Source organism: Bos taurus, chromosome 8 (genome assembly GCF_002263795.3).
Source record: "Bos taurus isolate L1 Dominette 01449 registration number 42190680 breed Hereford chromosome 8, ARS-UCD2.0, whole genome shotgun sequence".
Taxonomy (NCBI): Eukaryota; Metazoa; Chordata; class Mammalia; order Artiodactyla; family Bovidae; genus Bos; species Bos taurus.
The window spans coordinates 88,507,814-88,524,862 of record NC_037335.1 but is presented as its reverse complement, the minus strand read 5'-3'; the positions used below and the strand labels follow the sequence as shown (position 1 = coordinate 88,524,862).

Below are 17,049 nucleotides of genomic sequence, written 5' to 3'. Positions count from 1 at the left end.
CCATGGGATTTTCCAGGCAGAAGTACTGGAGTGGGGTGCCATTGCCTACAGCGAACCAAATATTTTTTGGAAATCCTCTTTTCATTAAATGATTTCCTTATCCTTGGTGGACCAAGTGGTTTCCCCCAAAGGCTCTAGAAGAAGTTTTACAGACCCCTCTCGATGAGGACTAGGCACTCCGGAGCTGGCCGATCTGGGTTCATAGCCTATTTTTGCCACTTCCTGGCTATGTGATCTCAGGCAAGTTGCTTAACCTCTCTGTGTTCTTCAACTGACAGTGGTGACAACGGTGCCTCCCTAACAGGGTCACAGCGAGTTTTAAATGATGTTTTCAAAGTGATTGGAATAGTGCCTGGCATATAGCAAGTCCTAGAAAAGTCTGGCAAATAAAATCTTAATACTAACACTAAAACTAATTTTAATACAATACTAATACTAATAGCATACTGCCACACTCCTTTTCCAATAAATGAAATTTAACACTGGAAATTTGATTGAACCTGCAAGAGTAGAAAGAAAAAAGAATAGATTAAGTACATACACTTAAATGTTTTGAATTTTTAGAATTGCTGATATACTATGTAAACAATGGAAACAATTTTTATAATTTACTGTCGTCATTCCATTCTGGAAAGGAGATGTTTTTGCCAGAAAAGAAGTGAAAGAATTTTATCCATTGCTAGTTGCTAAAATGCACATCTTGGCGAGTTGCCTATCTGTGGAGACGTACGTGCCTAGGTGTTTGGCTGCTGGCCCCTCCTGTGTGCCTCCAGTGTGTGGCCTGATTCCGTCCCAGTCATTCCAGAGTTAATCTCCAAGTGCAAGATCACCATTTTCACTCAGCTGGGAACAGACCTGGGTCAACTGCCAAGAGGAGCAGCCTGGGAGTCAAAGGTCTCGCTCCTGCCCATCTCTTCCTATAACCATGACCCTGCAGACAGCTAACTTCTTGATCTGTTACCATATGGTCAGAAATTGCTCAGAATAATGCCTGAAGCAGGAGTCAGGTTGATGATGTCTGGCACTGAGATAATTATCCATGAGAAGTTTGAATCTGTATTACATAAAATCAAATTGCAGAAAAGCATAATGAAGAAAATAAAAATCATCTGTAATCTCATTACTTTGAGATATAACCACTGTTTCTATTTTGACTTTTTGTACAATTACGGTCATGTGTACTAAATGTTTCTGCACAATAAGAAGCACATGAGTCTATCTTGCTATTCTGCATTACATTTATCATGCAATGAAATACTCTTCAAAGCACTTATTTATGGTCTTGTATTGTCTACTCTATGGCTACATCATGTGAGAGTTGGACCATAAAGAAAGCTGAGTGCCCAAGAATTGATGCTTTTGAGCTGTGGTGTTGGAGAAGACTCTTGAGAGTCCCTTGGACTGCAAGGAGATCCAACCAGTCCATCCTAAAGGAAATCAGTCCTGGGTGTTCATTGGAAGGACTGATATTGACGCTGAAACTCCAGTACTTTGGCCAGCAGATGAAAAGAACTGACTCACTGGAAAAGACCCTGATGCTGGGAAAGATTGAGGGCAGCAGGAGAAGGGGATGACAGAGGATGAGATGGCTGGATGGCATCACTGACTCGATGGACATGAGTTTGAGTAAGCTCCAGGAGTTGGTGATGGACAGGGAAGCCTGGCGTGCTGCAGTCCATGGGGTAACAAAGAGTCACACACAATTGAGTGACTGAGTTAAACACCATGATTTAGCACTTACCCCCTATTTGGCTTCTGATGTGCACTATTTGAAGAAATACTGCAACAAACATTTCCTTGTAATATACACGTCTGAAGGCTTTCCTGCTGACTTAGTAAAGAATCTGCCTGCAATGCGGGAGACCCAGCTTTGATTTCTGGGTCTGGAAGATCCCCTGGAGAAGGGACTGGCTACCCATTTTAGTATTCTTGCTGAAGAATCCCATGGACATAGGAGTCTGGCGGGATACAGCCCATGAGATCGCAAAGAATCAGACATGACTGAGCGCTTAATGCTAGATTTGACTTTCATACACTTCTGAATGCAGTTCTTTAGGAGAACTTAAGAAAAGCAGATGTAATGGGTTAACAAGCATGAGCTCTTTAAACCATGCACCAACTTCTTGCTTAAGATCAAAGTAAAGTAAGCAGCAAAAATGCTTTGAGCTCTGTTCTGCTAACTGCAGCCTCCAACATCTTACTGCCGTTTCTGGGAATTTACTTTAAACTGTCTCTCTGCTTGGTGCTCTGTGGTAACCTAGATGGGTGACAGGGCAGTGGGAGGGAGGTCCAAGGAGGAGGGGACATATGTACAGCTGATTCACTTCCTTGTACAGCAGAAACGAACACAACATTGTAAAGCAACTATACCCCAATTTTTAAAAAATTGTCTTTCAGAACATAAGGGAAGGCTTTCACATAGGAAGTTCTGGCCTCTAGTAATCTATAACATGCTACATGTTATCCTCAGTCATGTCTGACCCTCTGAAACCCCATCGACTGTAGTCTGCCAGGCTTCTCTGTCCATGGGATTCTCCAGACAAGAATACTGGAGTGGGTTGCCATGCCCTTCTCCAGGGGATCTTCCTGACCCAGGGTTTGCACTTGGGTCTCCTTCATTGCAGGCAGATTCTTTACCATCTGAGCCACCAGGGAAGCCCATATGTTAATGTTTTCAGAAAGGCGACCATAGCATTCCAACTAACTGTGTACTGGTGAAATTTTACCCCAAACTCAAATGCCTACAGGGTTCAGGCAGGGGCTAAAACTACCGGCAGGTCTGCTGTGGTATCTGGACAACGTCTAGAGTGACGTGGAAAGTGCATGCCATCCACTCTTACCTGCAGAAACAGATAGACAAGTCAAACCTGAATTTGTGAGTTGTTCTAGAACACTGCCCCCCAAACAAAACCCAAATGTGAGCCAAACAGTGACCAGGCGTGATGTGTAGAAACTCCATTTGAGGTTCATGAAGTTTGACAAAGGGCAGATCTTCCTTTCATAGAGGAGGAAACTGGAGTTCAGAGGATTTGGGCATATGGCCGAGCCTGGAAGGACCTCACATAAGCACTTTGTCAGGTTCTCAGCTAGTGTGGCTGACCTTGCTGTGGTACGTACTTCAGATCATTGCTTACTCATGATAGACAAAGTATCAAGTGCCTGAATGATCCCTCCTTCATCATTTCAGGGATTCCACTAAGCTAATGTGACTTTCTCACACACTAAGCAATTGCTCTCTCAAGAAATAATTGCTCCTTCCAGAAAGCCCTCTCCACACAGGGACTGACCACAGATGTCCGCTTGTACTATATGGGGTTTTCCCTTTCTCTGTTTCCTGTTTCCTGTCCCAGCTGTTTTCAGAAGCCTCCGCATCCACAGACCTCACATTTCATCCGGGGTAGGGGGGGCCTGTGCCACTACTGGGGCAGTGGGTGGGTCCAAGGGGGCGGCAGCACTATACTGTTCCCGTTATATGCTGAGGTGCGTTTGAGATGATGCTGCTGGGTTTTAAGTAATAGGTTTGTGTCTTGCACCAAGATTTGGTTTCTTCTTTGAGTTAATGTGTTAGTATTGCCACTGATTCATTGCTTTTCACCCTACTATTCTTGAGTTGAATGAAGCAGGGCAAAGACTAATAGAGTTTTGCCAAGAAAATGCACTGGTCATAGCAAACGCCCTCTTCCAACAACACAAGAGAAGACTCTACACACGGACATCACCAGATGGTCAACACCGAAATCAGACTGATTATATTCTTGGCAGCCAAAGATGGAGAAACTCCATACAGTCAACAAAAACAAGACCGGGAGCTGACTGTGGCTCAGATCATGAACTCCTTATTACCAAATTCAGACTTAAATTGAAGAAAGTAGGGAAAACCACTAGACCATTCAGGTATGACCTAAATCAAATCCCTTATGATTATACAGTGGAAGTGAGAAATAGATTTAAGGGACTAGATCTGATAGATAGAGTGCCTGATGAATTATGGAATGAGGTTTGTGACATTGTACAGGAGACAGGGATCAAGACCATCCCCATGGAAAAGAAATGCAAAAAAGCACAATGGCTGTCTGGGGAGGCCTTACAAATAGCTGTGAAGAGAAGCGAAAAGCAAAGGAGAAAAGGAAAGATATAAGCATCTGAATGCAGAGTTCCAAAGAATAGCAAGAAGAGATAAGAAAGCCTTCCTCAGCAATTGATGCAAAGAAGTAGAGGAAAACAACAGAATGGGAAAGACTAGAGATCTCTTCAAGAAAATTAGAGATACCAAAGGAACATTTCATGCAAAGATGGGCTCGATAAAGGACAGAAATGGTATGGACTTAACAGAAGCAGAAGATATTAAGAAGAGGTGGCAAGAATACACAGAAGAACTGTACAAAAAAGATGTTCATGACTCAGATAATCATGATGGTGTGATCACTGACCTAGAGCCAGACATCCTGGAATGTGAAGTCAAGTGGGCCTTAGGAAGCATCACTACGAACAAAGCTAGTGGAGGTGATGGAATTCCAGTTGAGCTATTTCAAATCCTGAAAGATGATGCTGTGAAAGTGCTGCACTCAATATGCCAGCAAATTTGGAAAACTCAGCAGTGGCCACAGCACTGGAAAAGGTCAGTTTTCATTCCAATCTCAAAGAAAGGCAATGCCAAAGAATGCTCAAACTACCGCACAATTGTACTCATCTCACATGCTAGTAAAGTAATGCTCAAAATTCTCCAAGCCAGGCTTCAGCAATACACGAACCGTGAACTTCCTGATGTTCAAGCTGGTTTTAGAAAAGGCAGAGGAACCAGAGATCAAATTGCCAACATCTGCTGGATCATGGGAAAAGCAAGAGAGTTCCAGACAAACATCTACTTCTGCTTTATTGACTATGCCAAAGCCTTTGACTGTGTGGATCACAATAAACTGTGGAAAATTCTGAAAGAGATGGGAATACCAGACCACCTGACCTGCCTGTTGAGAAATCTGTATGCAGGTCAGGAAGCAACAGTTAGAACTGGACATGGAACAACAGACTGGTTCCAAATAGGAAAAGGAGTTCGTCAAGGCTGTATATTGTCACCCTGCTTATTTAACTTATATGCAGAGTACATCATGAGAAACGCTGGGATGTTTCTGGAAGAAGCACAAGCTGGAATCAAGATTGCCAGGAGAAATATCAATCACCTCAGATATGCAGATGACACCACCCTTATGGCAGAAAGTGAAGAGGAACTAAAAAGCCTCTTGATAAAAGTGAAAGTGGAGAGTGAAAAAGTTGGCTTAAAGCTCAACATTCAGAAAACGAAGATCATGGCATCTGGTCCCATGACTTCATGGGAAATAGATGGAGAAACAGTGGAAACCGTGTCAGACTTTATTTTTTTGGGCTCCAAAATCACTGCAGATGGTGATTGCAGCCATGAAATTAAAAGACGCTTACTCCTTAGAAGGAAAGTTATGACTAACCTAGACAGCATATTCAAAAGCAGAGACATTACTTTGCCAACAAAGGTCTGTCTAGTCAAGGCTATGGTTTTTCCAGTGGTCATGTATGGATGTGAGAGTTGGACTGTGAAGAAGGCTGAGAGCCGAAGCATTGATGCTTTTGAACTGTGGTGTTGGAGAAGACTCTTGAGAGTCCCTTGGACTGCAAGGAGATCCAACCAGTCCATTCTGAAGGAGATCAGCCCTGGGAATTCTTTGGAAGGAATGATGCTAAAGCTGAAACTGCAGTACTTTGGCCACCTCATGCGAAGAGTTGACTCATTGGAAAAGACTCTGATGCTGGGAGGGATTGGGGGCAGGAGGAGAAGGGGACAACAGAGGATCAGATGGCTGGATGGCATCACTGACTCGATGGACGTGAGTCTGAGTGAGGAGTTGGTGATGGACAGGGAGGCCTGGCGTGCTGCAATTCATGGGGTCGCAAAGAGTTGGACTCAACTGAGTGACTGAACTGAACTGAACTGATTCTTGAGTTTTTGGGGAAAAATCCCCAACATCCTTCTTAAAACTCAAGAAGCCCAGAGAAGAGGTTGGACAGACGGGGTGGGGGTCAGGGGAGTGAGAGGAAAACCTGAACCATTTGGAAAGGGGCCAATGCAGACTGCTCCAAAAATCCTCTACACCGACACAGGAGACACATCCATCAGAACCTGGGATGCAAATGACGCTCACTTGACTTGCTCACGCATCCATCACTTGATTCGCTCACGCATCCACCACTTGATTTGCTCACGCATCCACCACTTGATTTGCTCACGCATCCATCACTTGATTCGCTCATGCATCCATCACTTGACTTGCTCATGCATCCATCACTTGATTCGCTCACGCATCCACCACTTGATTCGCTCACGCATCCATCACTTGATTTGCTCACGCATCCATCACTTGATTTGCTCACCCATCCTATAAGAAGATGGCACCTTTATTTTGCTTTTCAAACTTCAGTTTCTTCCCTAAGCTTGCAAATGCAAAGGGGACAGACAGGTAACATACATGAATAAAGTATTCAGGTATCCTCAAAGGGCCATGGTCGTGAACAGTGACAGTGTTAGTTGTTCAGACCTATCTGACTCTTTGCGACCCCATAGCACCCCCACCCCCAGGCTCCTCTGTCCATGGGATTCTCCAGGCAAGAATACTGGAGTGGGTTGCCATTCCCTTCTCCAGCAGATCCTGCTGACCCAGGGATCGAACCCAGGTCTTCTGAATTGCAGGCAGATTCTTTACCATCTGAGCCACCAGCCTATGGTAAACTGAACAGCAGTGCTCAGTTCAGGGGTTCTAGTGCCCTCCTCCAGCTGACAGTTACCATGGTGATGGTGGTGGTAGGAAGATGCTGCAGGCACATGGTAGCCAAATTTTCCTCTTTTCCAAGAGAAGCTGGGCATCCAGATTTTACGTGAGAGCTGCTGGTTGTTGAGAGGTGGCCATGACTTTGACTTTTCCTGAGACATCCTATAGGCCAAAGGCAGCATGAAGCTCTGAGAAACCTTTCTGTGCCTTGCGACTTGTGTGAGCTTTTCTTTGTGAGGGGAATGAACTCACTACGTAACAGAGCTTGTACATGCTTCGAAAGTAAATAATTTCAGAAACTGCAAAAGGGACTGACTCATAAAGTTTACTGCTTACTTAAAACCCACTACTTTCCATAACCAAATGGATGGTGATCTCCACCAACATTTCTCAGGAGCGAATGAGAAGTGTTAATCAATCAGTTCAGTTCAGTGACTCAGTCTTGTCCAACTCTTTGTGACACCATGGACTACAGCACACCAGGCCTCCCTGTCTATCACCAACTCTTGGAGTTTACTCAAACTCATGTCCATCCAGTCACTGGATGAGGATGAGACCATCTCATCTTCTGTCGACCCCTTCTTCTTCTGCCTTCAGTCTTTCCCAGCATCAGGGTCTTTTCCAAGGAGTCAGTTCTTCACATCAGGTGCCAAAGTACTGGAGTTTCAGCTTCAGCATCAGTCCTTCCAATGAATATTCAGGACTGATTTTCTATAGGATGGACTGGTTGGATCTCCTAGCAGCAGCCCAAGGGACTCTGAAGAGTCTTCCCCAACACCACAGTCCAAAAACATCCATTCTTCGGCGCTCAGCTTTCTTTACAGTCCAACTCTCACTCCATACATGACTACTGGAAAAACCATAGCTTTGACTAGACAGACCTTTGTTGGCAAAGTAATGTCTCTGCTTTTTAATATGCTGTCTAGGTTGGTCATAACTTTTCCTCCAAGGAGCAAGCGTCTTTTAATTTCATGGCTATAGTCACCATCTGCAGTGATTTTGGAGCCCCCCCAAAATAAAATCTGTCACTGTTTCCATTGTTTCCCCATCTATTTGCCATGAAGTGATGAGACCGGATGCCATGATCTTAGTTTTCTGTATGTTGAGTTTTAAGCCAACTTTTTCATTCTCCTCTTTCACTTTCATCAAGAGGCTCTTTAGTTCGTCTTTGCTTTCTGCCATTAGGGTGGTGTCATCTGCATATCCGAGGTGATTGATATTTCTCCTGGCAATCTTGATTCCAGCTTGTGCTTCCTCCAGCCCAGCGTTTCTCATGATGTACTCTGCATAGAAGTGAAATAAGCAGGGTGACAATATACAGCCTTGATGTACTCCTTTCCCCATTTGGAACCAGTCTGTTGTTCCATGTCCAGTTCTAACTGTTGCTTTCTGATCTGCATACAGGTTTCTCAAGAGGCAGGTCAGGTGGTCTGGTATTCCCATCTCTTTAAGAGTTTTCCACAGTTTGTTGTGATCTGCACAAAGTCTTTGGCATAGTCAATAAAGCAGAAGTAGATGTTTGTCTGGAACTCTCTTGCTTTTTTGATGATCCAAAGGAAGTTGGTAACTTGATCTCTGGTTCTTTTACCTTTTCTAAATATAGCTTGGACGTCTGGAAGTTCATGGTTCACTGTTGAAGCCTGGCTTGGAGAATTTTGAGCATTACCTTCCTATGAGTGTGATGAGTGCACTGTGCAGTAGTTTGAGCATTCTTTGGCATTGCCTTTCTTTGGGATTGGAATAAAAACTGACTTTTTCCAGTCCTGTGGCCACTGCCGAGTTTTCCAAATTTGCTGGCATATTGAGTGCAGCACTTTCACAGCATCATCTTTCAGGATTTGAAATAGCTCAACTGGAATTCCATCACTTCCACTAGCTTTTTTCATAGTGATGCTTCCTAAGTAAGGCCCACTTGACTTCACATTCCAGGATGTCTGGCTCTAGGTCAGTGATCACACCACTGTGATTATTTGGGTGGTGAAGATCTTTTTTGTATAGTTCTTCTGTGTATTCTTGCCACCTCTTCTTAATATATTTTGCTTCTGTTAGATCCATACCATTTCTGTCCTTTATTGTCCCCATCTTTGCATGAAATGTTCCCTTGGTATCTCTAGTTTTCTTGAAGAGATCTTTAGTCTTTCCCATCCTATTGTTTTCCTCTATTTCTTTGCACTGATCGCTGAGGAAGGCTTTCTTATCTCTCCTTGCTATTGTTTGGAACTCTGCATTCAAATGGGTATATCTTTCCTTTTGTCCTTTGCCCTTAGTTTCTCTTCTTTTCTCAGCTATTTGTAAGGCCTCCTCCAGTTTGCCTTTTTGCATTTCATTTTCTTGGGGATGGTCTTGATACCTGCCTCCTGTACAATGTTACGAACCTCCGTCCATAGTTCTTCAGGCACTCTGTCTATCAGATCTAATCCCTTGAATCTATTTGTCACTTCCACTGTATAATCATAAGGGATTTGATTTAGGTCATACCTGAATGGTCTAGTGGTTTTCCCTACTTTCTTCAGTTTAAGTCTGAATTTGGCAATAAGGAGTTCATGAAGTGTTAATAAAAACATGGAAGCACTTCCAAAAGGTTTGTAAAGCAGAACATCTCTGAGGATGTCCCTTTAGTAATGTCACCATCACCTTCACGGTTAAGGCTCAGAGGCACATTAAGGGGTATAATCACAGGGCGCTTGGTGGATGTCACAGTCGCCTGGGACTGGGGGATGCAGCAGGCTGATACGTGGGTTGAATCAGTTTGGGGGCGCAGTGGCAACAGAATGGGACAGGCGGGCTTTAGTCAACCATCTGCTATCTCGGGGTGGGCCAGAGGAGCATCTGAAGGTTCCTGTACTGGGGTGTTGGCTTTGCCCATCCCTCTCCTGTGGTATGACAGGCAAGCTGGATATGGGCTGTCCCAGAGCCAGCAGCTTCTGCATTCGTCCAACTTGTAAGAATGGGGAGGGGGTGTCTGGTGAAGGGCCAACGTAGTCTCCAGACAAAACGTTTCTTTACTAATTGAGATGAAGCCATTTGGACTGACATAATAAACCCATGTGAAGCCATATCCAATGTCAGAAAGGCGATTTTCCTGAAATTCAATACCTTAAAAATGTGAGTGAAGTAGAATAGCCCCAGGGGGTTGTCAATCAGTCCTCTTCTTAGGGCTGGCTCAGTGCCAACTGGAAATGCTGTCTCCCATCCCCACTCCCCTCCTCTGGGGTCCGGGTGTGAGGCCTGGTGTGTAGGGAGATTTCCAGTGTTTAAAATGGGGAGGGGAAAGTAAACTCTAAGATGTCAAATAAGTCTCATTTTTGCAATGAGACATTTTCTGGGGACCTGGAACTAATACATTGAAAACATATTTAACACTTTAAAAAGAGCAATATCTAAGTTTCAACCACTTAAAAATAAATATATTTTATCCAATCAAGGCACACCATCATTGGTTCTATGAAGACCTACAAGACCTTTTAGAACTAACACCCAAAAAAGATGTCCTTTTCATAATAGGGGACTGGAATGCAAAAGTAGGAAGTTAAGAAACACCTGGAGTAACAGGCAAATTTGGCCTTGTAATACGGAATGAAGCAGGGCAAAGACTAATAGAGTTTTGCCAAGAAAATGCACTGGTCATAGCAAACACCCTCTTCCAATAACACAAGAGAAGACTCTACACATGGACATCACCAGATGGTCAACACCGAAATCAGATTGATTATATTCTTTGCAGCCAAAGATGGAGAAGCTCTATACAGTCAGCAAAAACAAGACCAGGAGCTGACTGTGGCTCAGATCATGAACTCCTTATTGCCAAATTCAGACTTAAATTGAAGAAAGTAGGGAAAACCACTAGACCATTCAGGTATGACCTAAATCAAATCCCTTATGATTATGCAGTGGAAGTGAGAAATAGATTTAAGGGACTAGATCTGATAGATAGAGTGCCTGATGAACTATGGAATGAGGTTCATGACATTGTACAGGAGACAGGGATCAAGACCATTCCCATGGAAAAGAAATGCAAAAAAGCACAATGGCTGTCTGGGGAGGCCTTACAAATAGCTGTGAAAAGAAGAGAAGCGAAAAGCAAAGGAGAAAAGGAAAGATATAAGCATCTGAATGCAGAGTTCCAAAGAAAAGCAAGAAGAGATAAGAAAGCCTTCCTCAGCAATCAATGCAAAGAAGTAGAGGAAAACAACAGAATGGGAAAGACTAGAGATCTCTTCAAGAAAATTAGAGATACCAAGGGAACATTTCATGCAAAGATGGGCTTGATAAAGGACAGAAATGGTATGGACCTAACAGAAGCAGAAGATATTAAGAAGAGGTGGCAAGAATACACAGAAGAACTGTACAAAAAAGATGTTCACGACTCAGATAATCATGATGGTGTGATCACTGACCTAGAGCCAGACATCCTGGAATGTGAAGTCAAGTGGGCCTTACTTAGGAAGCATCACTATGAAAAAAGCTAGTGGAGGTGTTGGAATTCCAGTTGAGCTATTTCAAATCCTAAAAGATGATGCTGTGAAAGTGCTGCACTCAATATGCCAGCAAATTTGGAAAACTCAGCAGTGGCCACAGGACTGGAAAAGGTCAGTTTTCATTCCAATCTCGAAGAAAGGCAATGCCAAAGAATGCTCAAACTACCGCACAATTGTACTCATCTCACATGCTAGTAAAGTAATGCTCAAAATTCTCCAAGCCAGGCTTCAGCAATACACGAACCGTGAACTTCCTGATGTTCAAGCTGGTTTTAGAAAAGGCAGAGGAACCAGAGATCAAATTGCCAACATCTGCTGGATCATGGAAAAAGCAAGAGAGTTCCAGAAAAACATGTATTTCTGCTTTATTGACTATGCCAAAGCCTTTGACTGTGTGGATCACAATAAACTGTGGAAAATTCTGAAAGAGATGGGAATACCAGACCACTTGACCTGCCTGTTGAGAAATCTGTATGCAGGTCAGGAAGCAACAGTTAGAACTGGACATGGAACAACAGACTGGTTCCAAATAGGAAAAGGAGTTCATCAAGGCTGTATATTGTCACCCTGCTTATTTAACTTATATGCAGAGTACATCATGAGAAACGCTGGGCGGGAGGAAGCACAAGCTGGAATCAAGATTGCCGGGAGAAATCTCAATAACCTCAGATAGGCAGATGACACCACCCTTATGGCAGAAAGTGAAGAGGAACTCAAAAGCCTCTTGATAAAAGTGAAAGTGGAGAGTGAAAAAGTTGACTTAAAGTTCAACATTCAGAAAACGAAGATCATGGCATTTGGTCGCATCACTTCATGGGAAATAGATGGGGAAACATTGGAAACAGTGTCAGACTTTATTTTTCTGGGCTCCAAAATCACTGCAGATGGTGACTGCAGTCATGAAATTAAAAGACACTTACTCCTTGGAAGAAAAGTTATGACCAACCTAGATAGCATATTGAAAAGCAGAGACATTACTTTGCCAACAAAGGTCCGTCTAGTCAAGGCTATGGTTTTTCCAGTGGTCATGTATGGATGTGAGAGTTGGACTGTGAATAAAGCTGAGTGCTGAAGCATTGATGCTTTTGAACTGTGGTGTTGGAGAAGACTCTTGAGAGTCCCTTGGACTGCAAGGAGATCCAACCAGTCCATTCTGAAAGAGATCAGCCCTGGGATTTCTTTGGAAGGAATGATGCTAAGGCTGAAACTGCAGTACTTTGGCCACCTCATGCGAAGAGTTGACTCATTGGAAAAGACTCTGATGCTGGGAGGGATTGGGGGAAGGAGGAGAAGGGGACAACAGAGGATCAGATGGCTGGATGGCATCACTGATTCAATGGACGTGAGTCTGAGTGAACTCCAGGAGTTGGTGATGGACAGGGAGGCCTGGCATGCTGTGATTCATGGGGTCGCAAAGAGTCAGATTCCACTGAGCGACTGAACTGAACTGAACTGAACAAAGGAAGAAGGGGCTTCCCAGGTGGCTCAGTGATAAAACAATCCACCTGACAATGCAGGAGATGCAGAAGATGTGGGTTCGATCCCTGAGTTGGGCAGATATCCTGGAGGAGGAAATGGCATCCCACTCCAGTATTCTTGCCTGAGAAAATTCCATGGACAGAGGAGCCTGGTGGGCTACAGTTAGTTCATAGGGTCACAAAGAGTTGGACACATCTGAGCAACTGAGCATGCAGTGGGCAGTAAAGAAAGAAAGGAAATGGCAGCAAATTAAAGCCACATGATGCCACCTGGTTCCAGCAATTAGAAAACAATTTTATGGGTACCGGGGGGTGGGGGTTGTGAAGGGGAGGGATAGGTTGGGAGGATAGTATTGACGTATACATGCAACTACATAAAATAGATAACTAATAAGAACTTGCGTAGCACAGGGAACTCTACTTAATACTCTCCTATGACCTATATGGGAAAAGAGTCTAAAAAAGAGTGGATGTGTGGTGTATATGTATAACTGATTCACTGTTGTGTACACCTGTAACGCTGAAAATCAACTGCACTCCAGTAAAAATAAAAAATAAAAAAAGACACCTCGGATTTCAGGTGTTAGGTGAACAAACACTCAGTTGGCATCTGGGAAGTGTTCCGTTTTCTCAGTTGTCCTCTGCCAGCTGGCCACCGGGGGGCGCAAGAAGCCGGTGCACTCCGTTGTTTTCCTTATTTCCTGTCTTGCTGCAGAGTCGGGACTCCCAGCACATCCAACAGCTCCTGCACCCGCTAGCTGTCCTGCCCAGTCTAAAAAACCTCACCTAGTAACGGTTAAGGCGGGGTGGGAGAGAGGGAATGCACCAAAGTGCACACAGAGAGATGCAGGCACCAAAAATTATAAGCTCAGTAAGCAAACTTTCTGAAAGTGTCAACTTCCCAGGTGGCTCAGATAGTAAAGAATCTGCCCGCAGTGCGGGAGACCCAGGTTCCATCCCTGAGTCGGGAAGATCCCCTGGAGGAGGGCATGACAACCCACTCCGGTATCCTTGCCTGGAGAATCCCATGGAGAGAGGAGTCTGGCTGTAGAGTCCATGGGGTTGCAAAGAGTCGGACACCACTGAGTGACTAATATTCATTACACACAGGTCCAAAATGGCCCCGGCCAAGCAATGTCTATTAAACGCTCCCAAGCTCTCATATAGTATTATTTATCTATTACTGGAAAACAAGCTTTTAATACATGCATACTTAGGTCAAAATTTTTCAAAATAGCTTGAGAAATATAGCCTTTTCTTCCGTCAGTACTGGGTTGAAGTCTCCTTTCGTCTTCTCTGGGTTTTGCAGTTTTTGACTTCCATTAATACGTAGCTTAGATGGGGCTCAGCTGACTCTACCAGGGCCCCTCCTTGATCAGAGGGCCAGAGGCCAAGTCCCCACAGTATGTCAATGGAAGTGCGGGTGAAGAGAGGTGCTCAGGAACTTTCCCGTCGGCCTGTAGATGGCGCCCCGGGAAAGGGGTTCCAAGCGTCGTTCCGAAAGCTCTTGGGGCCCCCTGAGCCTAGTGGTCCGGGTAGAGTGCATCCAGCTGCGAAGAAGGTGCAGCAGCCAGGTGTTCCTTCCAACTTCCACGGCTGCTCCGCACTTGTGCTAGAACCTTTTGGGGCAGAATTACATGCAAACGTGTGGTGGGTGTAGCGGGGCCCGTGCAGGGGGCGCGCATTGAGGAGCGCAGGAGCCCCACGCGGCCGCGACCCACCACGCGCCGAGCAGCCCGGCGACCCCCACGCGCGGCGGGGCTCTCCCACCCCACCCAGCGGCAGGTGGACAGTGTCGCTATGAAGAGAAAGCTTCTATTGTCCCTCCTACAAACCGCCACACGCCAGACCTCCGCTATTGTGCGCCCAGCATAGAAATGCAAACGAGCCGCGTGCTCCGGCCGCAATCTGCTCGCGCGCCCTGGCGCCCCGCAGCGCTTAGTAGCGGGCCGGGAGATGGGCTAGACTTTCCAGCGCGACCCGGTCCGGGTCTTGATTGTGCTAGAAGAACCTCGCGCTCGGGGCTCTAGTGTCAGCTGGAGAGGGCTGCTTTCAGGCCTTTAGCTAGCTTAGCCAGCGCAGCCTGTTTTTTAAGTTCCGGTTTAGAAGCAATGGTTTCAAAAACTCCAAATTAAAAGTGAAGGAAAAAATAGAAAGGTAGCAACAAAAATAAATGCAAAAAAAAAAAAAAAATTCTTTAGATTTCCTCAAAGGTGCATTTCACAAATTGCAGCGTACTATTAACAAGTGAGAGTTTTTTCCCCCCGTAACTTTTTCCTTTTAAGGACTTAAAAAAAAAAAACAAAAAGGCGAGATGAAATCTGCAGGCTCCAGTCTGCCTGGTAACACCCCGACAAAAGCGGCAGATTTGAGGCATTGTCATCCCCCGCACCCCTCCCCACGTGGCCTTCTGGCACGAGCCGCGGGCAGCCGCCTTATTTGCATCAGAAAGCCGGCGCGGGCCAATGGGCTCGCAGGCTCGCGCCAGCTGGCGGCACCACCCGGCTCAGCCTATATAAGGGCGCACCGAGGCGCTGGGGCTCACTCGCAAGCAGTGGGCTCACCGGGCTGGGTCGTAGACTTTCCTTCTTCGCTCGCGTCTGCTCCGCCCTCTGTTCTTGTGGATAACTTGCTGCTCGCAGATCGCAACATGACTCTGGAAGAACTTCGTGGCCAGGACACGGTTCCAGAAAGCACAGCCAGGTAGGTCGGCGCCGAACGCCGGACGTCTCGGGGCGCGCGGGGATCCTTGTCCTGCCCTGGCCGCGTTGGTTGGGCGATAGTCTTTGGGGCCCGCCTGGGTGGAAACCGGCTGGGTGGAAGACGGGCGCGAGTGTGCCGGCTGGGCCGAAGGTCCGGCCCTGGGCTGGCGCGCAGGGCTGGGGCGCTGAGGGTGAGTCTCAGGGTCCAGGGATCTCAGCGCACCCTCCGGCCCGTCCGGCTCACCGTGCTGGCTTGTCCGCAGGATGCAGGGCGCCGGGAAAGCGTTGCACGAGCTGCTGTTGTCGGCGCAGCGCCAAGGCTGCCTCACGGCCGGCGTCTACGAGTCAGCCAAAGTCCTGAACGTGTGAGTATCACACGCGGCCCGTGGGAGGAGCGGCAGGGAGACCGGGGAGACGGTGGCTGGGGGCAGCCCTGGCTCCCCGACCTGATCTCACTACCTCTTGCTCGCCCGCGTAGGGACCCCGACAATGTGACCTTCTGCGTGCTAGCCGCTGACGAGGAGGACGAGGGCGATATCGCGCTGCAGATCCACTTCACTTTGATCCAAGCGTTCTGCTGTGAGAACGACATAGACATCGTGCGCGTGGGCGACGTGCAGCGGCTGGCGGCGATCGTGGGTACCGGCGACGAGTCGGGGGCACCTGTAGACCTGCACTGTATCCTCATTTCGGTGAGTGTCGCCTTCGGGCCGTTGTGATCCCTGCTCCCCTCTGTTAGCAGCCAGTGCCTAGCCAGGCTGACCTCTGCGTTCTCTCCGCAGAACCCCAATGAGGACGCATGGAAGGACCCCGCCTTGGAGAAGCTTAGCCTGTTCTGCGAGGAGAGCCGCAGCGTCAACGACTGGGTGCCTAATATCACCCTTCCCGAGTGACAGCCCGGTGGGGATCCTTGGTTTGATCGACGTGGTGACGCCCCGGGGCGCCTAGCGCGGGGCTGGCTCTGTGGATGCGCCCTCGGAGGGCGCCGGAGTGCGGCGTGGAGACTGGCAGGCGGGGGCGCGTGGAGAGCGGCGAGGAGGTGCGGTTCCCTCCCGAGGAGGGGCCCGGCGGCGACAAGGGAAGGCTGGCCCCAGCCCAGGACTCTACAAGTGTGGGGAGCGGCTGCTCGCCCAGGAAGGCCGGAGGCGGGACCTTGGCCGCGCGGCCGGGAAGGACAGACTGGCCGGGCAGGCGTGACTCAGCAGCCTGTACTCCCGGCAGAAAGGAGGGGAAAGGCAAGGCCAGGCGGCTTGGACTTGGACGGTTACAGGAGCTTTGACGGACTTGAGCAGTATGCACTGCTGTTTCAAAACGGATACGGGCACTGCTTCATTTTCTAAAGGACTATGCTGCTGCAGCTTTGAGTTTTACAATAAACTTAACTGAAACAAACTTACTCTCTTTTTTGAGGGCAGGGGATCTTTGTCTGTGGGGGAGGTGGTCAGCGGGACTGCTGCTGATTTCTGAAATTTATGGAACTCCATTTCACCTGTTCCATCTTCCTGTTGGCGCTGAATGGCAGGCTCCTGGGTGCTAGAAGTGGGGGAAGGGACGCTGGCTGGGTATAAGGGCAGAACTTGAGCCCTGCTCCTATTTC

General features: G+C 46.9%; 1 protein-coding gene across 1 annotated transcript; it reads left to right on the top strand.

Annotated features, from left to right (window-relative positions):
• The first annotated feature begins 15,293 nt into the window (after positions 1-15,293).
• GADD45G (growth arrest and DNA damage inducible gamma) lies at positions 15,294-16,844 on the top strand. Its single transcript, NM_001045901.1, is given in 4 exon segments — positions 15,294-15,453; positions 15,716-15,817; positions 15,931-16,144; positions 16,235-16,844. Coding segments are annotated over 4 exon segments (480 nt in total). The 5' UTR covers positions 15,294-15,400; the 3' UTR covers positions 16,346-16,844.
• The last annotated feature ends 205 nt before the right edge of the window (positions 16,845-17,049 follow it).